The sequence below is a fragment of the Aspergillus sclerotioniger genome (genome assembly GCF_003184525.1).
Source record: "Aspergillus sclerotioniger CBS 115572 chromosome Unknown BO94scaffold_20, whole genome shotgun sequence".
Taxonomy (NCBI): domain Eukaryota; kingdom Fungi; phylum Ascomycota; class Eurotiomycetes; order Eurotiales; family Aspergillaceae; genus Aspergillus; species Aspergillus sclerotioniger.
The window spans coordinates 68,626-91,303 of record NW_020291010.1 but is presented as its reverse complement, the minus strand read 5'-3'; the positions used below and the strand labels follow the sequence as shown (position 1 = coordinate 91,303).

Below are 22,678 nucleotides of genomic sequence, written 5' to 3'. Positions count from 1 at the left end.
TTGGTAGATAGAAGAAACATTAGAAAGAAGACAAAAGAGGAAGATACAGAGGAAGGAAACGGGGAAAGAAAAATAAGAAGTCCAACGCTTTTCATTAGACTCAGCGAAATGGATCGATCCCAATAGTAGTATCTAGGGAATCGCTAATGTGATTATGCTCGGATTGGGGCAAAACGTGTCTTCTGATCCTGTTTTTCATTGCATTGCATGTATTACAGAGGGAGAGCGGGATATTGTCGTGGTTTGATGTTCTGACAACAACAGGGGAAACTAGTACACATAACGGAAATCACTCCCCTGGTTCTCACTCCCACTCCCCAGCCGTTCCTCTAAGCTCCTACCATCTACCCGCGCATTCCGATAACCATACACCACCCGCAGCATAGTCGAAACAACAATCGCCCCAGCATTAACGGCCACGATGGTGATTTTAGCAGGGAGATACCTGATCCGGATTCAGCCGATGAGCTCAAAAAGTGCAGTGAGGGATGATTATACATACCCCGGAGCATCACGAGCCTGGAAAGTCTGCGGCCCGATGATATTGGCGATGCTGAAACCGGCAGAGACGAGGGTGCTTCCGGCTACCTAGTTGGGCATTAACTTTTGTTTTTGTTGTCGGGCTGTTGTAATAATATTTTGGTGTGGGTTGTGGGTTGTAGTGTCTTACCTTCATAGAATAACTCTTGTAGTTTGCATCAGTCCATGCGAAGATTAGAGCTAATGGGGCGACGGTCTATTTATGTTAGTGACTAGATATCTTCATCTTGGTTGTTTATTATCTTTGCAGACCGGAGGGGGGAGGGGGGGGGGGTTACCGTATTCACGAGATATATCCCCACCAAACAACCTGCCTGGTTATTTTCCGGTAGAAAAGACATCAGACAGGCACCAAGCAAGGTAGGGATCAAGAGGAGATCAATAGCCAGCCAGCGCGAGTATCCCCGGGCGATAGCAAAGGTGGATCCCATGGTGACCACAATACTGACCACTCCTGAGGGCATGTTAAGTAGGGCACTTTGGAGTCGTATCCAAAGTCCTTGATTAGGATGGATGAGAAGGTGGTGATGACGCCGCTGGGGATGGTGATGAGGATGGTTAGGAGGACTAAGAATGTGGTTTGGATGTCTGTCAATGCTTCTAAGAGTGATGTTGGGCGGAAGGTGGTCTTCTCGTCTGTGCTCACGCCGGGCTGGTTTGTTGGAGTCGCTGTGTGATCCGGTTCTTGTCGTGGGAGGTTAGGAATGTAGCTGTAGTTGGGGTGGTGGGTAGGAGGAACAAGACTAGGAGGGCGGCGAGGATGTTGGCTGCTCCGATGACCACGAACATGATCCGCCAGCCGTGGAAGGGCAATGTGGAGGGGGCATGTTGTGCGGCAAAGGAGATCAACCCGCCGATGATCTGTCCGGTGCCTAGGCCACTGTACCAGAGGCCGTATCGAGGGGTGGGCTCGGTTCGGGTGTACCACATGCTCGTGTACATGGTTAGGGCTGGAGCTGTATTGAGAGGATGAGTGAGCACCGGATAGGAGGAGGAGATGGGATGATTACGCACTAATCACCGCCTCGAGCACCCCGAGAATCACTCGCAGGGACATCATGCCTGCGAAATTCTGGGCCACAGCAGAGCAGCAGAGGATCACTCCCCAGCAGAAGATATTGAATCCGAGGACCTTGGTGATAGGGTATCGTTGTAGCAAGAACCCTGCTTGCGGTCAGCACCAGGGCATGGCTAAAGAATGGAGGAACCGGACCCTGGGAGATTTCAGCCACGGCATAAGCAATGAAGAACCCTGTGGCGAGCCAGGAGAAGTCATTGCCTTTCATCCCGAGATCGTCTTGCATTCCCATTACGTTGGCATATTGATGCTGTTAGTTGGGGTGTTTAAATGGCCATCTGGATGGGAGAGGTACATTTAAAGCCACCTTGTCCAGAAACTGTAGAAAGTATGTCAAAAACATGGTTGGTAGAATGCGCCAGTCAATCCGACGCAACAGTGCCGAATCATCGTACAATTCGCCAAGGCCATATTCGACGGCGGCCAGCTTTTCCTCTTTGGTATCGGTTATGGTGTATGTGCAGCAGCAGTGGCATTAGCAACAGACTGTCGAGAGCGGTGGAGTGGCATGATGAGGGTTTAAAGAGGGCTGGATGTTGGCTGTCACTGGCTGTCACTGGCTGGGGACCATCCGTGCGATAAGCCGCTGCAGCCGTCGCATAGATACGAGCCCGTCGGCTGCACACGATAAGGGATCGGGAATTGTCCGACCCCATAGGAAGAGATCCAGATACATATAAGGAGACATAACTTCAGAGGTAAACGACAAGCCATAGAAAACATATCATTGATCTTTCAATCCCCAGAATGCCCTCACGCACTGACTCCCCCCTCAACATTGCCATCATCGGCGCCGGCCTAGGCGGCCTCAGCGCCGCCGTGGCTTTACGTCGCCGAGGCCATCGAGTCACCGTCTACGAGCGATATGATTTTGCCGGCGAGGTGGGCGCCTCCCTGAGCGCAGCATCCAATGGATCCCGGCTCCTAGAGCAATGGGGTGTTGATGTTAAAGCTGCGAAGCCGGTCAGCCTTGCCCTCTCCTACCTCCTGCGATCGCTTGCCCGGCTCACTGATGAAACCCAGGTAATCTTGAAGAAGCTCATCATGCACGACTGGACGACCGGGACAGTCCGGAACGAATGTGGCTTGGGGGACTACAAGGCCAAGTTCGGAACGGTCAGTCCCGGATCCTCACCACCGCACCGTCTGCAACTGACGTGAAAACCGCCAGGAGTACAGCAACTTTCATCGGATTGACATCCATCAACAATTACTCAAGTCGGCCTTCCACGAGCCGGGTGACGGCACCCCCTGCATTTTGAGAGTGAACCACAAGGCCGTGTCACTCGACGCGGAGGCCGGGCGCATCGACTTCGAGAATGGAGAGACGGCCTCGGCCGATCTCATCGTGGCCGCGGATGGCATTCGCGCAATCTCCCTGTTCCCGCCTCGGGGTGAGATAGAGAAATAACACTTCGCAGTCCGAGAGCCGCCTCCAGATGGAAATCACCCCGGAATTTGCCATGTCGACCTCCTGCTGCTATCGGTGTATCATCAGCGCCGAGAAGCTCCGCCGCCTCGGACTCGACGACTACATCGACAACGAGGCCATCGAGTACTGGGGAGGGTTCGGGATCAACAAAATCGTCATGTCGCCTTGCAGTAACGGGGAGGTCGTGAGCTGTTACTGCTTCTACCCTGCCGAGCACAACAATCTGCGGGACGATGGCTGGAACATCTCGGCTACCCCGGAGCAGCTGGTGGCCACGTTCCCGGGCCTGGATGAACGCATGAAGCGGTTGATGTTACATGCCGAAGATATCAAGATGTGGCGCTGTATTACTACCCTTGTACATTCATTCTGTCTTTGCTTGTTGGTGTTTGTTTGTTGCGCGGTGGCTGATCCAGACAGTATATCGTCACCAACCATATCCCTACTGGGTCAAAGGGAAAGTATGCTTGTTGGGTGACGCCGCTCACCCCATGATGCCCGACCAGTCTCAGGGCTCGTGTATGGCCTTCGAGGATGCCGGCGCCTTAGGGCTGATCTTCCACCGCACCTTCATCGAGGAGTATAGCGTGGCCGAGGGGCTACGGCTGTACGAGCGGCTGCGCAAGCCACGGGCCACGCAACTCCAAGCGGCCAGTTTTCGGGCGCGGGAGGACCTCAATGAGCGTATCGGGTGGAGCTCATCGACGGACCGGCCGGGGAAATTGACCATCGAGGAGGTTTGTGGGTACAATATGCAGATGCATCTCGAGGAGTTGAAGGGCCAGTAGTGGGAGACCAAGTGTATATAGACAACGGGTGGAGACTATGAATAAGACGGCCTGTCAATGCATCCGAGGCATTAGATGAATACCATCCCCGGAAACAAATCAAAGCGAATTCTCGCCCAATTCCCGTCTCCCCTTTCATCAGCCCAGACGGTTTCCAGCAGCTGTCGCGCATGTGGGATATGGCCGAAGCCCAATGTGTTTTCCATGACCATCAGTCGTTCCTTGATGACCATCCGCCGCTCCAGATCCCTACTGCTCGCGCCGGAAATCACCATCGGAAACAGAAGACTGCCCTCCACGGGGCTGCCGTAGGGAATGGCCAACACTGCCGTCACGATCCGCGAGAGGGCAGTCTCCACATCCGCGTGGTGCGGATCGTATCCGTCGACGATCTGATGCAGTCGCAATCGGATCGCCCACTCAAAGGCCGTCGTGGCCCAATCCACATCACTGCTCGTCGCGACCGTGCTGGACGCCTCATACTCCAGCCGCCAGACATCCAGCTGTGCGTGCACATGGGCGGCGGCCGTCCGAAACCCAATCTCCGAAAGGTCATCAATGCGTCGGCTCCGATGGGCCGCTAGGAGATTGACCCGACCGAGGTACTCCAGCAGTGCTGCTGGGATTCCGGAGATCGTGTTTTCCGAAGTGTGTGAAGCGGTGGGAAGGTATGTCGGGAGGGAGGAACCTGATGTGAGGTCGGTTAATCGCTCGCCCGCCCGCAACAACGGGGGCTTGCACCGGGAGATGGTGGACATGGAGTCGATGTAGTGAAAGAGCTGGAGACAGAACGTTCCTTCTGGGGTGGATGCGAGGCGGGGCTGGTCGACGGCGCGGAGAAGGCTCCCGGCCGCTTTGAGATGCCATCTCCAAATGCGAGACGTGCCTTCAAACAGTTCCGTGAGACAGAGGAGCAGAATGGTGGTACAGGCCTCGAGGAAGGATTGCGGATTCGGTCGACTCGGCTGACTGAGCAGGTTGCTGACTTGAGTTAAGGCTGTCATGGTCAGCAGATTTCGATCACACACATCAGTTACTGTTCATCTATGTACCTCTTCCTTGACGCGTCAGGGCCTGACCCCAGATTTGGGGATAGACCCGCCGCCAATGGCAGCCACTCAGACCCAAAATGACGCTGGTTAGAGTCTCCGATGTGGCGGCCATTGGAAGTAGAGTTGCCAGGAATGGGTTGCTAGCGGCCTCCGTAGTGGAGCGCGACAGGGCGCGCGCTACGATATGTATATAGTGGTTGAATAGACTGCGATCGTCGTCATTGTGAAGGTGGGGGCTGAACCCGGTGTCCAGTGGTTGTATGGGTCTGAGGATCATCTCCACATCGAACCAGGAGGGCGAGAAGGGAGATCCTGGATCACCGTCGACGGATGATGAGATCGGATCCAATCCTGGAACGAGATCCAATGCGGAAGACAGGATCAGATCATGAGCAGGTTCAGAAGACGGAGATCCAGGCGACGGACTCCAGTGACATGGCAAGTTCAACCGACGGCAGTCGCTACATCGAGGTCGGTTCTCATCACACTTCTTCTTCCTGTTCTTGCAGGAGACACATCCGCCTCGCGACCGGGAGGCCCTGGGCCGGCGAGAAGCTAGCGACCGAGCCTCCGAAGCCGGTCTGCCGGATTGTTGAGGCTCACAGAAGTGGCCCAGACCTGGCTGGTCAGCATTTGGGCATCCACGGGGGCCAGGACTGGTAGCATACGGGCGCAACGAGAGCAAGGCGAGGCGCCGTCACAGCGTTGATTCTATCGGAAGTTAGCCCAGAGATCAGTCTCAACTGGGGGGACTCGAAGCTCACAATGGCGGCACACCGAGCGCAGACGCGACCAACGGCAGCTATGACCCCGAATTAATTTACCCATTGGAGGAGAGAACAGAAGCAATGAAGTGACGGAGGGGGCCGGGGGGAAGTCCGTCGGTCGGTGGAGGGAATCATTCCTTATCGGCGGGGGTTGATAAGCGGCCGAGGCCAAGATGATTGGGGGTTGATAAGGGGGAGGATTTATCAGTCCGGTGGAATTTGAAGAACCATAGAAATCCAGTACTAGTAAATTCCCCACAACACTGGCTGGCCCTTTATATTGCCGTCGCAATTCATCTTGCCCTTGGCGCCGATCAGCCCGTCCCTCGCAAACCGAGCAATGGCGTCGTTGATGATATCAATGACATCCTGCCCACCGACCTTGAAGTTGACATTGCCGTCCGTCTTGGTAGCCTCGACGCCGAAATGACAGCTGGCATGGCTGGCAATTCGGCGCTGGTGATGGCCAATTACCTGGGTGGTCCAGCCGGAGCCGCCATCGCCCTCGATGTTGGTGATGAGCTGGCGGCAGTCCTCCACCTTGGGCGACGCGTGGCTGGTCTGGTCCACAAAGGTCGAGTCGCCGCATTTGTCTTGGCCCGGCGGGATATTGCAGGGCCAGTTCGGGCTCGAGTCCTTCTTGGCCGTCTTCCAGGATTGCAAGGCGCGCGCCGGGCTGCAGACGGGCATGCGCATGAAGCCCGGGGTCGTCACGTCGACGTCCATCAGGCCGGCCAGGGTGCTCGGGTTGGCCGGGTCTGCCACCCTGGCGCCATTCTGTCGGCCATTCCCCATCCAGGTGCGGACGGAGCCCTTGACCAGCTCCGTCGTCGTGATGCCCCCGTAATTTTCCCCGCCGGAGATGTACTCGATTCCCTTGGGCGCCGAGAACTTGCTATCTCGGCAGACTCGTTGACAGGGGCCCGAATCGTACTGCTTGCAGGTGCATGTCTTCGCATCGCCGTCTGGATACGCCAGATAGTACTGCCAGTTGTCCACACATACGCCCGTGGCGTTCATCATTTCCTTGTCAAGGTAATTACTGAGATCCTTGTCTTCATTGCAAGCGTGACCGGCATCGAGGATAAAGGTATACAATCCCGATTGGCGCCACAGGGCTGGGAGGGCAAAACCAATGATACACTTGTTGATGTTGGTGAACAGCTCATACCGGGCATCTCCGGTCGCGGGAAGCGGGCCGTTGCCATTACTGTCCTCGATGAGCTTTCCATCAGACATGGCCCCATAAAGAGCGTCAATCGCCTCGTTGGACCCCCTTGAAGAGCTCTTCAAGGGCAAGGGAGGTGACATTCGACAAGCCATAGACGACCTGCCCCAGATAGGCCGAGAACTTATCCTGTTTCTCCGGCGTCCATGTAGCCTGGTCTCCTCCCAGCAATGCGTCCCTGGTGATGGTGGTGCTTTGTGCGATGAGGGCCATGGCGGCATCCTTGGCATTGTCCAGGGCGCTGCCGGTTTTCCCAGCAAACCAATCTCGTTGCTTGAACATGGTGTTGAAGAACGGACCGGCAGTTCCCAGGACCCCCAGCGTGATCATGTCGACCAGAATCGGGAGCCAGGTGTCGTCTTCCTTCGGCGGAAGGGGCGCAAACTTGTTCTCCATATCATTGAGCGTCGTGCTGACAATGCTGAGAGCCCAGAACAAGTTGTCATAGTACTGCGCGTACATATTATGGATCTCCGCCAGCGAGTTCCAAATGAACTGGGCTGCGGGGCCCGACGCGTCCCCGTCTGCCCCAGTTTCGCACTGAATAGTGTTGCAGCTCTCAGTGACTATGTCACCACAGTCCTGCTCACCCGCAAGCTGGGTGGTACTGCCGACTGACTGGATGAATCTCAGACCGCGCAGACGATCGGTGTTCTTCCAGATCCGGATAACGTCGTCCCGGGCGGCATCGGTGCCCATCAACTGCCATCGTTCCGACGGCGTGTAGTAGAGGAAATCCGCCACCACGGGGTCGGTGCAGTCAAAGTGCGTCCAGTTCCCGTTGCGGGTGTAGTCGGCCTTGGGGTCCTTTCCGGCGCGAGCCAGTTGGATAAAGCTGGCCCAGCTGGTCGCCGGCTTGGGGACCCTAGGGGACCCTGAGGCGCTGCTCGGACTGGCCGAATGCCAGAAGCCCGGGGTTGCGGTGGCTGCCGGTGGCCATGCAAAGAGCCCCAAGGCTGCGGCCGGGCTGAGCCTTCTCAAGGCCACCATGGAGACCGAAAATAGCAAAGAGAAGAGTGGACCGATTTTGAAGGGGGTAAAGAGCGTGGTGGCCGCGCAGATGAATCGGGGGAGATGGAATGCCCCCCGGAGGTGATATTATGCTGCATAGATATGGTATCCTTGCCCAGAAGAGGAAGGTATGTGCCTGTTCCAAGCATTTTCTTGTACTATGGTAGTTGGTGAGTCTTTGTTGTCTCGCCTCTCAAATTGGGAAAGTCCGATTGAACCCGGCAAGCACGGAGTCCTCCATGGCAGCAGGCAACCATGATAATGTACATAAGGCTATGCAGGGAAGGCCTTAGTGCAAGGGTATCTCTTTATCAAAGCGGTAGGGCTGGTTCTAGGAGCCATGGCCAAGCACAAGACAACAAAAACAAGGCATAAGCGAAAGTATGGATCCAACTACAGGAGCATGGCCCCAGTCACTCCGAAGGCAGCCAAGAAGCAAGACATACCCCATGCCTCTAATTTCTGGGCGCCATTTTCCCTTTTAGGACAGTCATCGGGCGGGTTCAGCCCATCGCAGAGCCGTGTGTGGTGAACGGAAGCCATACTTGCCGCGCTATCCGCGTCGATCGCAATGCGACAGGGGTCCGGAGTAGAGTACGTGTGACTAGCCGTCGAGTTTGTCGTAACGACGCAAGTGTCGCGGCCTGCGGTGTTCATATTCCAGAACGTATTCATGGTGATGTCAGTGACATTGATTGCAATCGCGTTGCAATCTCCGGGACAGGTGGCGTTGGCGGTCGCCGCGACAAGATCTACATCTTTGAGGGGGGCATCCTCGATGGAGAAGAACTGCCATCCAGAGTAGTGGTGGTTGAAAATCCCGTTGCGTCCATAGTAAATGGACGGCCTACTCAGATACTCCTCGTCGCAGCTTTGCCAGCGGAGCTGCCAGGCCACGGACAGGGGCCCCGTGGTGTTGAGTTTCCGACGTAGTGGTAGGCGAGGTAAGGGTCTGCGCTTCCGGACCAGTTCGTCCAGCGGAAATCGTGAGCGAAGATACTCTGGTTGTTTACGTCATTGTTCCAGCGGATGTCGTAGGAGATACGGAGGTTGAGGAGTTCGGCGCTTTGCGTGTTCTGCACCACAAAGACGATGGGGAACCAGTCTGCTGGTGCATATGATTCGTTGTGAGGAAAGATCAAGTCCACTTCGACGGTGTCCGCAGTGGTGACGGTGACCATGACTCCGAGTAATCCGAGCCACCGAGCCTGGGGGAAGTGCATAGTGGAGAGAACTAAGTGCAAGGCCGATGTCGGAAATAGGAAGAATAGGGCTTTCCTCCACTCCAGGGCAAATGAGAATATTTGTAAGGAGCAAGATAGGGGCAAGGAACCTCTCAATCCCTGTTGCCAAGGCCGCCATACCAAAACAAAGAACGGAGCGGAGCGGGGACTGCCAAGACTTGGCGCGGTGCAGCGTTACATTCAGGCAAACTGTGGCCCTTCGAGAGAGCCATCTGAAGCAGGATATAATCCCAGTAGGATGCTGATCATTCATTCACTTCTCTCAGAGTCTATCTTGCACTGGTGTGGGGGATTATTTAGCTGCCATTCGGGTTAGAAGTCCTTTCAGAAGTAGAACGAATGAAATTTATATATGTGTAACACTAGGTCCTGGCCTGCAGACGGCCGAAAGCCGCCCACAGTCCAAGGCATTGCAAAGCGCCTTGATAAGTATCACACGACTCGTTTCAAAGGGCTTCATCAAGCATCTATAAACGTACTTAGTACTAGTAGGTAGATCCAGGCCATAACTCGAAGAGCCAATAAGAAGACAGAATCTATGACCCATAAGAAGCCTTAGAGCTGGAGGCATCCCGCAGCAGGACCTGACACAGGATTGCTCAGCGAGCGCGCTTTGCAAAGAATCACTTAGCAAAGGTGAACGGGAGTAATAGACGAGTGTAGTATTATTGGAATTATGGGAAGACAGGCTCAACAAGTGGCCGAGGCCGCCGATTGGGTATCGGGTGGCTACGATATGGGCCTTGATAAGACCACTATGCTCCCCTCTATACTAGGATTAGTCGGGAAGTACAGTCTTGCTGTCTGCGACACTACCTAACAAAAGCATATAGTCGGTCGCGTTTATTGAACGAACTTTCTGGACTCATCACCCTGGGTGATACACAACCATCTAGGAAGTCAAGATATCGGCCGGCTATTCGAAACAAACCATCTCTTATGCAGCAGGGAGCGCGAATAACACCACATATCGGATTCTTTTTCTGGAACGCAGATTCCGAGCAGGATATGTGGATTACTAGCACCCACCCATCCGGTTCTATTCTTAAAGAAGATGTAGATTGGGAGATGACTGGCACGGGTCAACTATAGTCCGTCAACTATGTGGGGCACCTGACCAAAGGGGAAATTAGTGCGAAGGTCCATCACGTGTACCTGAACTATAATCAGATTTGATTCACTCAATCCACCCGAATCTTTTAGATGCTTAGTGTATTGAAGCAGATTTCTGACCAATAAGGTCGCGTCCCCCAGTGTCCCCGAAAAATCAAGCTGCGCCTCGAGCCTGGCACTAAGCAACTGCGCTGTTGTGCTCAGCCTTGTTGCTTACCTAGAAGGAGGGGCAAAGATGAGGTGTCAAGACAACCCCAATACCGCAAGCGAAAGGCTTGATCGTCTTTTCTGCCCATGGCCTCATTCAACCCTTACCATACAGACAACCGACCATGGCATCAAGCGGACGTAATGAGGTGCGACTACCGGACTATGAGCCGCTGGGAAATGAGGTCGACGAGCCTGAACTAGAGCCGTCGTCCCCAAGGGCGGCCTCACATCGAAGAACCGTGAGCAATAGGGGAGACGAAACCCACGAAGCACTGGAGTCACAGGAGAAACAGACACTCAGTTCGCCGGATTGGTTTGCTTGGGAGTTGGCTGGAGTCGTGGTTTCCGCTGCCATCCTCGCTGCAATGATCTGTCTACTCGCCGTCTACGACCAACAGCCCCAGCCCGGCTGGCACTATTCCTCGTTGAACTCGATCGTTGCGTGGCTCAGCACTCTCTCCAAGGGGAGCCTCTTGTTCGCCGTGGGTGAGATGATTGGACAGCTGAAGTGGGTGTGGTTCGCACAGCAGAAGCGACCGCTGATAGACTTGCGCTCCTTGGACTCTGCCAGTCGCGGTCCTTGGGGAAGTCTGGGGCTCCTTTGGACCCTGCGTGCCCGACACTTTGCAATTCTGGGTGCTCTCGCATTCATTCTCGCCTTGGGGTTCGATCCATTTTCTCAGAATATGATCCATACCTATCCCAACATGGTCACAGACCCTCTGGGAACAGCATTACTGGCCAATGTCTCCGTATACAATACTTCGGGGCCCCAGATGTACGACGGTGGTAAGCCAACCTTGAAATGCACTGCATGCTATGCCGCATGTGAAACTAATGGAAGGGGAAGATTCGTTCACATTTGTCGATCCCGTGCTCAAAGCTAATGTGTACAATTCACTCTTCAACAACGACCAAACCCGGACTTGGGCCATCCCACAGTATTCCTGCCCCTCGAGCAACTGTACATGGGATCCAATAGCCTCGCTTGAGATCCGCTCCCTTTGCGCTAACATAACAAGCTACCTGACGACCTCATGCTCTAGCATCCCCAGCAATGCCTCCCTAGGTGATACAAATTGTACTATAGCCCTCCCGAAAAGCAATGTGTCGGCATGGTACATGCCTGGTGTACCCCAACTCACTCCATTTATTGTTGAGGGAGTAGGTTTTGCGGAAGCCTTGGTGTATACCAACGCCAGCATATATGCCATCCAATACATCGCCCCACGAGCCAATATTTCCCTAATTGAGCAAGGGAGCCTGGATAACCAGTCCCACTGGGAGGCCACCGAATGTTCCATTGAGCCGATAGTGCGAAGCTTCCGTGCGTCGGTTTCCCAGAACACCTATAGTGATGAGACCCTTGCTGTATGGAACAATGCAACGTTGCAAGCAACTGCTCTCTCCCCGAGTCTTCCTATCGGAGTCTATCTTACCCCGTCATCATGGGGCACCGATCTTGGCGTGCAGCAGTCCGGGAATGGCTCCACGTCCTTCGTGCTGGGTGCGGTGGCTGACACCTCCATTACTGCTTTTCTGGAAGCCCTCTTCTCGGGACAAGCCGTCCGCAGCACGACACAGCTGGAGTTTATTCCAGATGTAGAGGCACATTTCGGAGCTTTAGACCTCTATGCTGGATCAGATGTACTCCAAGCGCTGGGGATGGGAAATATCACAGGCTGCAGTGACAACCTCGCCGACCGGCTGACCTGTGCCATGGAGAACGTTGCCGTGGCAATCACAAAGACCATACGCGATTCGGCATACGTAGCGGACCCCGCGACGGCGGCCATGGCATCCGGACAAAGCATGATCAGCGTAACGTATATCACCGTACATTGGCGGTGGGTGGTTCTCCCTCTGGTGGTCTGGATCTTGGGGGCGGTGTTGGTAATTGGGACTCTTTGGAAAACGCGTCGAGCACGGGTACCTGCTTGGAGAAATGATGTTATGCCTCTCTTATCCCTTTCTCAGGCCGAGGGTTGGCGGGAGTCGGATGCGTCGTTGGAGGGGGCAGCTGGACGGGTGAGTAGTCCTATGATGGCAAGACTGTATGAGGAAAATGGCCGAGTCTTTCTTGGTCGCTAGATTCACGGCATTCCACGAGAGGAAAATTAGGCTGGACTATCGCAATGAAGGATTTAATCCTTATAAACGTTGAGATCCGTCAATCAATCGAAGAGAATGTAGTTAGTAATCTCAGCTAGAACGATATTACATCTAGGATCTGGGAAGCTGACAAAAAGCAGCTTCTCGACCTAGGAACAACTTCCAGATGACAAACAAAAATAACAAAAAACCATAACATACAACAGAAGGGATTCGCTGGTGGTCACCCACCCAACTACTAACCTCCCGGCGTGTGGCTTAAGTACGGCTGAGCGGACGGGAAGCCCTGTTCTCCACACCCTGTGGTCGTATGTACTATTTCTCCCTTTGGAAGGGATAATATAGTGCTTTAGCTGATAAAATAGAGATGAAGGATAGCGACCGGCGATAAATCTTGAGTATCGCTTTGCATGGTAAGGCTTCATCTACATATCAGAATATGTAAATCTCCTTGTGCTTCTGCTAAATTATCTAGTGCTTGTCTATTCTGTTAATTCTGAGATATTTACAGAAAAGAAGATAGCCGATCGACCAGTCATCACAAACATGCTGATGCGCGACCGTGGTTGGTCGGTGGTTGATGGTTGATGGTTGAGGAATGCAACCTAACCTGTATCCCTTGCGTGGCGGGACTTGCAAAGGAAGATGTTGCTGTTTCAGTTCGCGGCAGTTAACTGGACATGGGGACAGGGAAGAAATCGTCCGGGTATTAAGAACCATGGAATGGGTTCGGATGGCCACATCTCACTTGGGCTCATCGCATTCCATGATCTTATCCGGAAGTCAGCGACAGGCGCGAAGACAAGCGATTGTAACCATGTTTTGCTATTTCAAGCACCATTGTCAATTTCCAAACCTTTCACCGGATATTTTCCGCATGGTACAAGGAGCTTGGCCGGAATTGTCACAAGTCAGAGACAATGGCAGTCGTTCAAGCTCCGGTGGATTCCTTTGTTGTCTCTTTCTTTGTTCCTTTCAACCGCCTCATCTTTTTCCCTCGCTCGCTTGGTGCATATATAAGCCAATTCCTTCCTTACTTGATTGTATCATCTATACTGGCCTCTTTATGTTTTCCGCTGTGTGTGAGTCAGACACATCAAATACATTGTGACTACTTCGAGATACTTTGTGATACACTGTCGAAATGCTCCTCGACAGGCTCTCCGAATCCGAAATATATGCCATCAGGGGGTCGCAGGAAAGAATTTGGGATCTAGCGACCGAAGCTGCAACGACTATTAGACAACAATTGGAGGCGAACTTGGAGCTGTCCCCGGTGGATAAGTATTGGGCTAACCAGCAGCTCGCCCGATTCAATGACTTCATGGATCAACTGACAGAGACCGGCTTCTTCTGCAGGGTGACCGACCAAGAAATCATCGGCCAAAAACTTTTTGTCTCATGGTACTTACATTCCGTGGCTTATGAATCAGCATGTTCATACAGTAAGTTGAGCCCTGGAAAACCGACACAAGCATGTCCAAGTACTGATGTTATAATAGGGACCTTGCGCTGGTGTAATACAGTTGGACATGTTATTGATAGGAAGAAGCTAGACAAGTATTTGTAGCAGTCAATGGAAGAAATAGAATACTGAAATGAAGATCTCTTCCATATAGTGAGTTTTATTCGTCGCCGCCTGCAGGGTAGAAGACGTTCAACACATCCCCATGAGTTCGTCGCAGAAAAGTCTGACGCCATGGATATCTCCCCGCCAGAGATGGATGCGGCCATGGAAGGAACTCCCCCCTTCGCCCCGGTGCTCAAGAGGAGTCTTTCCTGGCTGGAAGACTCTTCCGCGGGGGTACCTCCTCCCAACGCCGTCAAGAGGGTTCTTACCGATGCCATTAAATGGGGTTTGAAAGTGATTGGGTCTGGATTGAGCATATAGATAAATAGTGTAGTGTATGCTATAAGAACAGTTCTATGACACTCTTGAAAACCCCATGAAGGAAAAGCCTTCGGGTTCTATTTTTAGACCTTCTGGGACCAACAGGCACCTCTCAACGCCGGCGTCAATCGGAAAATGCCCTCTACTTGACAGTTCGGCCCTAATTTCTTCCCGGGTTGTATATCATACCGTTGTAGGCACTTTCCATCTGACTCTTTTCCAATGCCATTCCGTCACTTTTCATTCTGAGCCCTGTGGAAATCCCTCCAACTCGGCCACTCGCTATATCTGCCCGCCGCAACTGCTCCACAGTGTCCAGCCATCCATCCGTCTCAAGGAATCCCACCCATAATGGAACTTGTGTTTGACGATGTCAATATCCGGGATTACCGCGATGTACATCTCAAGGATGCTTTGGCCCACGTCCTGAACATTGGACGCACTCTGGCGCAATGCTCAAAGATGGGATCCGTGTTAATGGATAGCTGGGCGCAAACCCAGCTCGTCAGGCTGGATGTCCTATTCAGGTGTCTTGACACTACCCAGTTTCACTTCTGGGTGGAAGATGGGTTTCAGGCGGATGTAAGTCATGTAGAGCATCTATTGGAATGTATCGCGGAATTTGCACAAGATTGCCTCGACGCTGGTAGGTTGGGGTCTCATCCTTGTACTCGGCACCTCGGTACTGACGGTGGTGTAGCTCGAACGGAGGCACAAGGGGAGAGAGAGCAGATTGTCAATGAGTGGGATTGGGAATTCGAGGGGGAGGATGTCAGTCTGGTACAGAGGAAAGTTCCCCGTCTTGAGACCCAGATGGTAAAACTTGAGCAGGCGATCATAGCGCTTGCCTTGAAGGTTCATTGCATGCGTACCCGCTGGCGCTGGTAGATTGGGGTCGTGGATGCTTCTTGGTGGGAATGGGATTTTTGGGTTGGGTTTTGATTAGCAGGAACTTGTGGGAATTGACTTCTTTCATGTTGAATGTGTGCGAGCACGACAGTTGAGGCGATATTGGTTGATTTTTGCTGCAGCTTGACTTTGGTTTTGGACTACTTCTAGCAGCCCGTGATCTTTCTTTCCATCTGGAAATGATTGTATCTCGAGATGAATTGTGATCATTGAACACCAACTATTAGTACATGTAACCGTGTCCCCACCATTTGCTGGGGAGATGTCCGCATTTCTGAACTGGCACTCCCCGCGTCTTTCCATGCCGTCTCTCGGTTCCTACAGAATCCTGTGTACCCTCTGTCGTGGGAATTCTTGGGTTTCCGTTTTGCGCGTTCTATTATCTCTGGATGTTTCTTTCAGATGCTCCACTGGAAGAAAAGCTCCGTTCTAGCATATCTGTCATCATCTTCGTTTATAAATCATCGACAATCTGATCAGTCCATCCCTGAATCTAATTCCATTCCTCACTGATCACATCACCTCTCTATCCCAACTGCGACAATTATCTGACACCATACCCAACCATTCAGACTGGTTTGAATCAGCTGCCCTGTCCCTGAACTCAATTACATCTACCCAAACACCCTCGCTGGACATTTGGACATGATGTCTTTCTGGACGTGGTCGGATGTCAGGGACCTCTGCTTAACACTGGGCCTTTATTTGGCCTTGGTCAGATGGTTCCATATGAGCTGGATTAACGCTTTCTTGTCTGCGGGCTTCGTTGTTCGTGTTCTCGGCCCTCCTCTTCTTGGAGTGATCTTGCTCTTTGGTAGTGCTTTGGCTGCTGCCGTGTTTTTCTATGCCATCAAAAGGTGGGATCGAAACTCCCTCCATTGAAAATCATACTCGACTTCTCCGTGTGTGGTGCAGCCACCTCCATGGCGCAGTGTGACATGCGGTTTACGGTGCAAAACAGAGGCCCCTCCCAGCTCGTAAAACGACAACCCGACCCAGGCACACATGAAGGACATTCTAGAGCACTGTTATGCAATTCGAGATGCTTCACTGATTTCCAGTCTACTTGTCCTTCTTCCTACCAGCATGGCCCTGTCCGGATGTTCCTGGGATCAGCATAACGGAACATAGTACCGAGCTGACCCATGGATGTAACCCACCCTTGTGTTACTGATCCCTGACTGGATCGTCCCGAGCCCGCCGGTGGATCCAATGGTGCAACCCGCTCACAAGCAGCCAATCGGCCAAGCTGTTAAACCTCGTCCCATGGTTCGAGCATACATACTAGGCTGATTCCGGAATCCAGTACTTGCTATCTAGTACCTACCTAGGTAGGTGCCAGCCCGGGCCTCATGGATGGCATGCCAATATCTCCACCCGGGCAAGACTGTTGGACCCGATATTGCCCTCCACAAAAGCACAACAGAGGAATGGATTGCTTGGGTTATCGAAAACCTGGGCATGCTTCTGATGCACTGGGCTAGATGTGCGCGGTGCCCTGTCCTCTCGATCCCATTGCCCATTCGACATGGCCATGATCACGCCGCGCTCACAGTCTGGCAGAGGTGCCTGAGAAGACTGGTCCTCCGCGATAGCACACTCTGCCTCCCTTCTCGCTCGGTCTAGACTGCCTTGGCAGTCCAGTTGTTCTGCCCAGTGCGGGTTCCTGTGGCCGATCCTGTTCGAGGGCCCAGATGGCATTGGCTGGGGAGTTTGCCTGGACTTGGCAGCTCGTCTGGTGCCAGCCAGACGTCGGCGGTTTCGAAGGAGTCTCCTGTCCATCCGTGATAGGTCGGGACGCTTGGCACAGGAGAGCATCTGGCCTTGCGTGCCCCAAAAACCGTTTCTCATTGGCGCTCTATCAATAGCCAGCCTGGAGGACTTCGCCTGCTCTCTCCCTTTCAATCTTTCCACCTACAACTTCTTTGCACTTCCACCTGCCTTTGTCAAAATTGTCAACTTACTGTTGGACCAGTTGTTTGGCCTCTATATTTATATATCTTCTAACCCTGAACTTTCTCATCTGACCATTTAGTCAACGCTGCAGTGATAATGGAAATGTTACCTTCAGGGACAGACATGGCCTCTCATTTTGAAACCCGCCCTCCATCGTCCAATCTGGTTCCGCTCATGGAAGAAGAAGACAGACGTGTTCGAGACCTGTTGCACGCATGCATCCTCGTACCACTTATATATCAACTCAATAGCACCTGGGCATTTGAAAACTTGCAAACATTCATGAGGATAATGATGACCCTGGGACAATCTCCCATCTGCGACCGGAATGTCACTCACGAACCCTACCTTTCCTACCAGCGACTTATCCTAGACCATATGATCGCGTTACGACACATACTACAGAGATTGTTAATTCTGGTCCAAGATCACCAAAATGGGATCCGGAGTTCCCCAGTCAGCGCCGGAGATATCACGTCACTGACACCTACATACACTCAAGTCATGGTATCATTCGATACCTCTCTGCGAACCCTTGCCCACTTCCAGAAACCGGTATCACTATTCTATCCGTGGCTGGGGCCTGACGAGATAGACCGAGCCGATGCATATGCTAGAGACCTCCTCAATACCGTTCCCGAATCCGTGTATGAGCTTCCTCAGCCAGGCATAACTGAACTACCAACTCGTTGAACCGGGACTGGGGACTTTGTACACAGAGGGAGTGATAATAGAGGATAATATACCCGGGTGGCCCACTGATCCGTCTGTCACACCATAGAAATCATCGCCAAGCATATTAGAGCAACGAAGATCGGATCGCCGATGACCCGTGGCCCCATCTATAAAGAGACATCATATAGGGTTTCATCAACCGGATCGGGGTTAAAATATCCACGTGCGCCGAGCCGAATCTTGGTTACCCAGTGACACGTCTGCATGACCTGTTCTTCTTACGGTCTTTTATGATGTTGGAATTAACGATATCCTGTGATTTACGATTTTCTGTGACTTTATAATCGTTTATATATACGACCTGATGTTGTTATATACCGTGACTATCTTGACTTGCGTCCATAACATGGTGTTTGGCCTTACTGCTCTGCAGTCATTGCGCTTAAAGTTTTTGTCACGTTTAGACGTGCTTGAATTTGCTTTTAACACTCCTTGGCTGTTGGATTTTGATTATCTGGCATATTGTCTAGCTCGATGGACGAGTTATCATTAAAACCCTTTTTGGATGTGTTAGTCTACGGGGATGATGTATTTCGACTGACAATCTATGTTGATTTTCGTAGATTTATTCTGGGTGATATTGTAGGGTTGCCGACCGGAGGAAAGATTCCCGCTTTTGAAGTATCGAGGAAGGAAGGGTGAGAATACTTGATGGTTTTGTTTTGGGTATGTACGAGGTAGGCAATGGGGTTATAACATGGTCTATTGTATATTGTAGCTATGCTGTAATTATTTAGCGGGGTCTTGAGTAGGTCTGTCTTGTTGGATAGGTCGCAAGATCGGACGGATGTCAGGAAGAGCTGACAGTCATGCAGAAACGTGCAAAAGCACAATCGTTTGATCATTCCCCCATTTTACGATTGAGCCATTCTCTCCTGCTCCCTGCGAAGCCGTCTTTGTCGCCATTCGATCCCCTTGCCCATCACCACCCACATAGTCGGCGACACGGCCACTGAAATTAGCCCCAACGTTGTGTATGCCCAACCTTGTCCCATCGCTTCACTCATGGGTGTAATGGCCGCCGAAGCTGCAGCTCCCAGCTCACACCGGAATAAATTGCTGGCTGCGGTTGCCGCTGCCGACCGTCCAGGCCACAAGTCGACCATCATCGCGTTCAGAACTTGCGACGTGCCGTTGAGACTCCAGCCCGAGATGAAGAGCAGGATAACAGGCACCGCTAGATTGACCTTGTGCCCAAGAACCCAACCGTAGGCGATCATCGACGCCAGACACGTGTAGAACATCGGTAAACCAATTTCCAGCCTCACTCGTTCGATGTTGAAGTTGGTCAGGTCCTGTCGCACATTGCGGATGACAGGCATGCCAACTCGGGTTGCATGTCGACGATAGTTCCAGTCCATCAGACGGCCGGTCGTGAACGCCGATGCGATTCCTCCAGCCCCAATGGGGATGTACATCAACCCGGTCTGGATGTTGTTGAGGTGGTAGACGTTATGGAAGGAAGTGGTGGCCCCCGTCATCACGGCATAGAAACAGGCAAACGTCACGCCTGTCGCGAGAAGAATGAACGCGGTTTCTAGGTCGACAACCACCCTCAGCGTGGGCATAGGAGACGGAATCCGAAAAGCGTAGTTCTTGCGCACTTCAGCCACTTTGTCTTCCTCCACGACCTTGCCTTTCGCCTTCCGATTTCGGTGTCGGATCACGTCGCTCACGGACTGATTGAATAAAGGCGGGGGAACCGAGCCATCTGCAACGACCTTGCGGCAGGTCTCCGGAAGGAAGAGCAACAGGGGAATGAAGAAAGCGCCCGAGTATATGAGGAGAAACCAGAACAGCCAGTGCCAGTTCAGATACTGACTGAGCAAGCCGCCGATGATCGGGGACAAAGAAGGGCCCAGCATGCTCCCGAGGGAGGCGTATGCTATGTAGGTCCCTCGTTCCGCCGACGTGACCAGGTCGCCCACCAGCCCGTTCGCCAACGCCACAGTGCCACTGCTTCCCGCACTCTGAAGACATCGTAAGCCAAGCAAAGCACCGTAGTTATTTTGTAGTCCGAGGCCAAGGTTCGCGGCGATGTAGATGGTGAAGCAGATGATGTACGCCGGTCGTCTCCCAGCGGTGTCTGAGAATCCTGCGATCAAAGTCGGCGCCACGCCTTGCATGATCTGTGTGTAAAGACCCAACTGTCAGTGACTGATCCCCGAGCGCTTCACGAACTTACCAAATAGGTTGTGACCGTCAGATCAATTTTGGAAGTAGAGACGTTGAGTGCCCCCGCTATTGTATCCAGTGCGGGGAAGTAGATACTCGAGGACAACGGAGAAAAGAAACTCGCCAGTGAGCCCGTGGCCACCATCGCTCTTTTCTGGTTGACAGTAAAGACGGAGAATAGCTCCAGCCTGGGTGCTTCATCCTGTGTTGCCTCTTTCTCCAGGTCGGGATCGTTTGCATCTGGGCGTTGTTCAGCCATCGAGGGGGGTTGTTGGTCGTTCATACCAGGATTTGATCCCCGAAATTTTCTTTAGAATCTAGATATAGCTCTGTATTTCATCAAGTTGAGAGAGGTGAGTATGAGAAAGCCAAAACCAGAGTTGTTGTGGTACACTACATCATGGGGCAACTTCCAAAGCCGGTAACGGCCACCCAGGCCCGGGACCGGCTTGGACCGCGGCTGTGCAACCTGGGTCCAGATTCCAGCGAGCAGGTTCATTAACAAGCAACTTCCCCTCACCAGCACTCATTCTTTCCTCACAAGCCACCATTCAAAGCTACTACTCCTCACATTGCTCCTTGACTTCCACCATGACTGCCGAAAAGCCAGCTCTTGTCCTCTTAGACGTGCAAAACGGCGTCGTCGATCGCCTCGAAAACACCGAGCCTTACCTCCAAGCCGTTGCATCGGTGACACAGGCTGTGCGAAATGTCCAGGTGGACATTATCCACGTGGTCACTGGTTTCCGTGCAGGTTACCCTGAGTGTCACCCCCGAAACTCCTCCATGAGCAAGGTCAAGGCCTGGGGGGCCTTCCGAAACAATCACCAGTCCGCCCAGGTTCATCCGGCTGTGTCATCATCTGAGGAAGAGCCTATTGTTACCAAGCATCGAGTCTCGGCTTTCACCAGCACTGACCTCGACCTCATCCTTCGATCCATGGGCATTACGGAGGTGGTCATTGCAGGCCTTATAACCAGCGGTGCAGTGCTGTCGACGGTTCGCTCAGCCGCGGATCTGGACTACAATGTGACTGTTGTGGAGGATTTGTGCATGGATCGTGACCCCGAGCTTCATCAGGTGCTGATGAATAAGGTCTTTTCACGCCAGGGTCGCGTCATTAGCTCTGAGGTGTGGTTGAAAGAGATTGGGCAGTGATTTTGAGATCTATACTACCTGTGGATAAGCAGAACAAGACGGATGAGGTCATTTACTTGCATGTATGCAAAGCATATTGTCATTATTTTGTATTTTCTGCATCTAACTGATGTAACTCAACGATCTGTCCGGCAGATGTTTTAAATACCCTGTTTGGGTTCAATTAGTTACATGAAAAACCGATCTTCACTTTTCATCCCCCGCTCCTCTTCAACTATGTTGTAAGGGAACATTGATCTGGCGTTAAATGTGCCGAGAAAATAGTGACGACCATGTCACAGACCATCGAGATCCCTCAAGTGAGATAACCGCCGAAAACCAGCTAGTTGCACAGGATGTAGTTGGCACCCACCACCGGGCCGAGTCCGATTTTCTTTGACCACTTGTCAAGATTGTAGCGCATGCGCGGCCACTTTCCGAACTTTCTTCCCTTGGCAGGGGCGTGATGCTTCACCTCAAATCCGGGAGGCTGCTCGAAAAGAATGAATAGATAACGGTGAGGGGCGACACGCGGAGGAGGGTGAGGTCCCATGTAGTCAGCTACGAACGGCGCGGCGACTCTCAAAATGTAATTGCCGCTCTGGGTGCGAACGGGCAGCAGGCCGGGCTGGATCCAGTGGAGAATGGGACTCATGAAATTAAAGGAGGCAAAAGGAGCGTCGAGATCGAGACATACAGCCATATAGGTGCCACAGGCCTTGAGCCTCTGGAAGGAAAGCTGGGGTGGGCTCGCCGCATCTGGTTGGTTAGTCGAGGATATTGAGATGCAATTATCAGCTCTGGAGACACTTACCAGCCTTGGAGACGTACTGGCCGGGTTGGACGTGGCGGTTTCCGAAAGTAAGACCCAAAACCTTGTACTCGTCTCTTTCGATCAGCTTCATCGCCCTCTCGACATTCTTCAGAGACGGCATCTTGGGACGAATCCCTCGGAGGAGGTGTTTGAAGATCGTAGCAGTGAGTGGGAGTGAGGAGCAAGGTGTGATAAGTGAGGAGGGTTGAGTGAGGAGTGTAGAGAGAGATGAACAGAGTGAACGGTTGCTTGACTGGATTGCTTGAAGCCAGCATGAAGCTATAGACCCGGCGTTAAGAACAACCCTCGGAGATACCACTGCCGGATGGGGATTTTCCGAGCCGCATTCCATTCACGCTACTCTTCAGTGGAGATGGTCCTGAACTGGTCTAGATCGGTGTCTCTGCACAGAACATTGCAGGTTGTGGGCAGTTGCGTTCGATGGCATCCTAGTCCAGAGATATCAGTGTCATGTCTGGCCTCAAT

At 52.7% G+C, this 22,678-nt stretch overlaps 13 protein-coding genes across 13 annotated transcripts; 6 read left to right on the top strand and 7 right to left on the bottom strand.

The window, feature by feature from the left end:
- Nucleotides 1–270: 270 nt before the first annotated feature.
- Nucleotides 271–2,274, bottom strand: BO94DRAFT_567220 (MFS general substrate transporter; the record flags this gene model as incomplete). Its single annotated transcript, XM_025614609.1, has 9 exons — nucleotides 271–445; nucleotides 503–588; nucleotides 671–736; nucleotides 819–1,017; nucleotides 1,187–1,496; nucleotides 1,555–1,704; nucleotides 1,754–1,868; nucleotides 1,914–2,053; nucleotides 2,106–2,274. The coding sequence occupies 9 exons, from the start codon at nucleotides 2,272–2,274 to the stop codon at nucleotides 271–273; spliced, it is 1,410 nt and encodes a 469-aa protein (XP_025465608.1).
- Nucleotides 2,275–2,334: 60 nt separating this feature from the next.
- On the top strand, nucleotides 2,335–3,884 carry BO94DRAFT_520208 (FAD/NAD(P)-binding domain-containing protein). Its single transcript, XM_025610098.1, has 5 exons — nucleotides 2,335–2,581; nucleotides 2,642–2,734; nucleotides 2,790–2,998; nucleotides 3,024–3,394; nucleotides 3,471–3,884. Exons 1-5 carry the CDS (start codon nucleotides 2,366–2,368, stop codon nucleotides 3,836–3,838), a joined length of 1,257 nt encoding a protein of 418 aa, XP_025465607.1. The 5' UTR covers nucleotides 2,335–2,365; the 3' UTR covers nucleotides 3,839–3,884.
- A 25-nt stretch (nucleotides 3,885–3,909) lies between these two features.
- Nucleotides 3,910–5,690, bottom strand: BO94DRAFT_469998 (uncharacterized protein; the record flags this gene model as incomplete). The annotated part of the gene is made up of 4 exons (XM_025608312.1): nucleotides 3,910–4,835; nucleotides 4,891–5,508; nucleotides 5,559–5,601; nucleotides 5,655–5,690. Coding segments are annotated over 4 exons (1,623 nt in total), but the record flags the coding sequence as incomplete, so codon positions are not given.
- A 210-nt stretch (nucleotides 5,691–5,900) lies between these two features.
- On the bottom strand, nucleotides 5,901–7,875 carry BO94DRAFT_557986 (uncharacterized protein; the record flags this gene model as incomplete). Its single annotated transcript, XM_025613967.1, has 3 exons — nucleotides 5,901–6,944; nucleotides 6,967–7,499; nucleotides 7,521–7,875. 3 exons carry the CDS (start codon nucleotides 7,873–7,875, stop codon nucleotides 5,901–5,903), a joined length of 1,932 nt encoding a protein of 643 aa, XP_025465605.1.
- Nucleotides 7,876–8,289: 414 nt separating this feature from the next.
- BO94DRAFT_557985 (uncharacterized protein) lies at nucleotides 8,290–9,119 on the bottom strand (the record flags this gene model as incomplete). Its single annotated transcript, XM_025613966.1, has 2 exons — nucleotides 8,290–8,781; nucleotides 8,826–9,119. The coding sequence occupies 2 exons, from the start codon at nucleotides 9,117–9,119 to the stop codon at nucleotides 8,290–8,292; spliced, it is 786 nt and encodes a 261-aa protein (XP_025465604.1).
- A 1,466-nt stretch (nucleotides 9,120–10,585) lies between these two features.
- Nucleotides 10,586–12,554, top strand: BO94DRAFT_520204 (DUF3176 domain-containing protein; the record flags this gene model as incomplete). The annotated part of the gene is made up of 2 exons (XM_025610097.1): nucleotides 10,586–11,249; nucleotides 11,314–12,554. 2 exons carry the CDS (start codon nucleotides 10,586–10,588, stop codon nucleotides 12,552–12,554), a joined length of 1,905 nt encoding a protein of 634 aa, XP_025465603.1.
- Nucleotides 12,555–13,719: 1,165 nt separating this feature from the next.
- BO94DRAFT_587245 (uncharacterized protein) lies at nucleotides 13,720–14,145 on the top strand (the record flags this gene model as incomplete). The annotated part of the gene is made up of 2 exons (XM_025615813.1): nucleotides 13,720–14,020; nucleotides 14,078–14,145. 2 exons carry the CDS (start codon nucleotides 13,720–13,722, stop codon nucleotides 14,143–14,145), a joined length of 369 nt encoding a protein of 122 aa, XP_025465602.1.
- Nucleotides 14,146–14,817: 672 nt separating this feature from the next.
- Nucleotides 14,818–15,354, top strand: BO94DRAFT_547816 (uncharacterized protein; the record flags this gene model as incomplete). Its single annotated transcript, XM_025613357.1, has 1 exon — nucleotides 14,818–15,354. The coding sequence occupies one exon, from the start codon at nucleotides 14,818–14,820 to the stop codon at nucleotides 15,352–15,354; it is 537 nt and encodes a 178-aa protein (XP_025465601.1).
- Nucleotides 15,355–16,725: 1,371 nt separating this feature from the next.
- BO94DRAFT_587243 (uncharacterized protein) lies at nucleotides 16,726–17,226 on the bottom strand (the record flags this gene model as incomplete). The annotated part of the gene is made up of 1 exon (XM_025615812.1): nucleotides 16,726–17,226. The coding sequence occupies one exon, from the start codon at nucleotides 17,224–17,226 to the stop codon at nucleotides 16,726–16,728; it is 501 nt and encodes a 166-aa protein (XP_025465600.1).
- Nucleotides 17,227–17,454: 228 nt separating this feature from the next.
- Nucleotides 17,455–18,024, top strand: BO94DRAFT_547814 (uncharacterized protein; the record flags this gene model as incomplete). Its single annotated transcript, XM_025613356.1, has 1 exon — nucleotides 17,455–18,024. The coding sequence occupies one exon, from the start codon at nucleotides 17,455–17,457 to the stop codon at nucleotides 18,022–18,024; it is 570 nt and encodes a 189-aa protein (XP_025465599.1).
- Nucleotides 18,025–18,920: 896 nt separating this feature from the next.
- Nucleotides 18,921–20,500, bottom strand: BO94DRAFT_587242 (MFS transporter; the record flags this gene model as incomplete). Its single annotated transcript, XM_025615811.1, has 2 exons — nucleotides 18,921–20,195; nucleotides 20,252–20,500. The coding sequence occupies 2 exons, from the start codon at nucleotides 20,498–20,500 to the stop codon at nucleotides 18,921–18,923; spliced, it is 1,524 nt and encodes a 507-aa protein (XP_025465598.1).
- Nucleotides 20,501–20,832: 332 nt separating this feature from the next.
- BO94DRAFT_520201 (cysteine hydrolase family protein) lies at nucleotides 20,833–21,399 on the top strand (the record flags this gene model as incomplete). The annotated part of the gene is made up of 1 exon (XM_025610096.1): nucleotides 20,833–21,399. One exon carries the CDS (start codon nucleotides 20,833–20,835, stop codon nucleotides 21,397–21,399), a length of 567 nt encoding a protein of 188 aa, XP_025465597.1.
- Nucleotides 21,400–21,721: 322 nt separating this feature from the next.
- BO94DRAFT_469771 (YbhB/YbcL family Raf kinase inhibitor-like protein) lies at nucleotides 21,722–22,313 on the bottom strand (the record flags this gene model as incomplete). The annotated part of the gene is made up of 2 exons (XM_025608302.1): nucleotides 21,722–22,137; nucleotides 22,193–22,313. 2 exons carry the CDS (start codon nucleotides 22,311–22,313, stop codon nucleotides 21,722–21,724), a joined length of 537 nt encoding a protein of 178 aa, XP_025465596.1.
- Nucleotides 22,314–22,678: the final 365 nt, after the last annotated feature.

Excerpts from the sequence above, each read along its gene's own strand:
- BO94DRAFT_520208 (XM_025610098.1), top strand. The coding sequence starts at position 2,366 with ATGCCCTCACGCACTGACTCCCCCCTCAACATTGCCATCATCGGCGCC. Across the intron at positions 2,735-2,789 it reads ACAAGGCCAAGTTCGGAACG|GAGTACAGCAACTTTCATCG; the intron begins GTCAGTCCCGGA and ends GAAAACCGCCAG. Across the intron at positions 3,395-3,470 it reads AGATATCAAGATGTGGCGCT|TATATCGTCACCAACCATAT; the intron begins GTATTACTACCC and ends TGATCCAGACAG.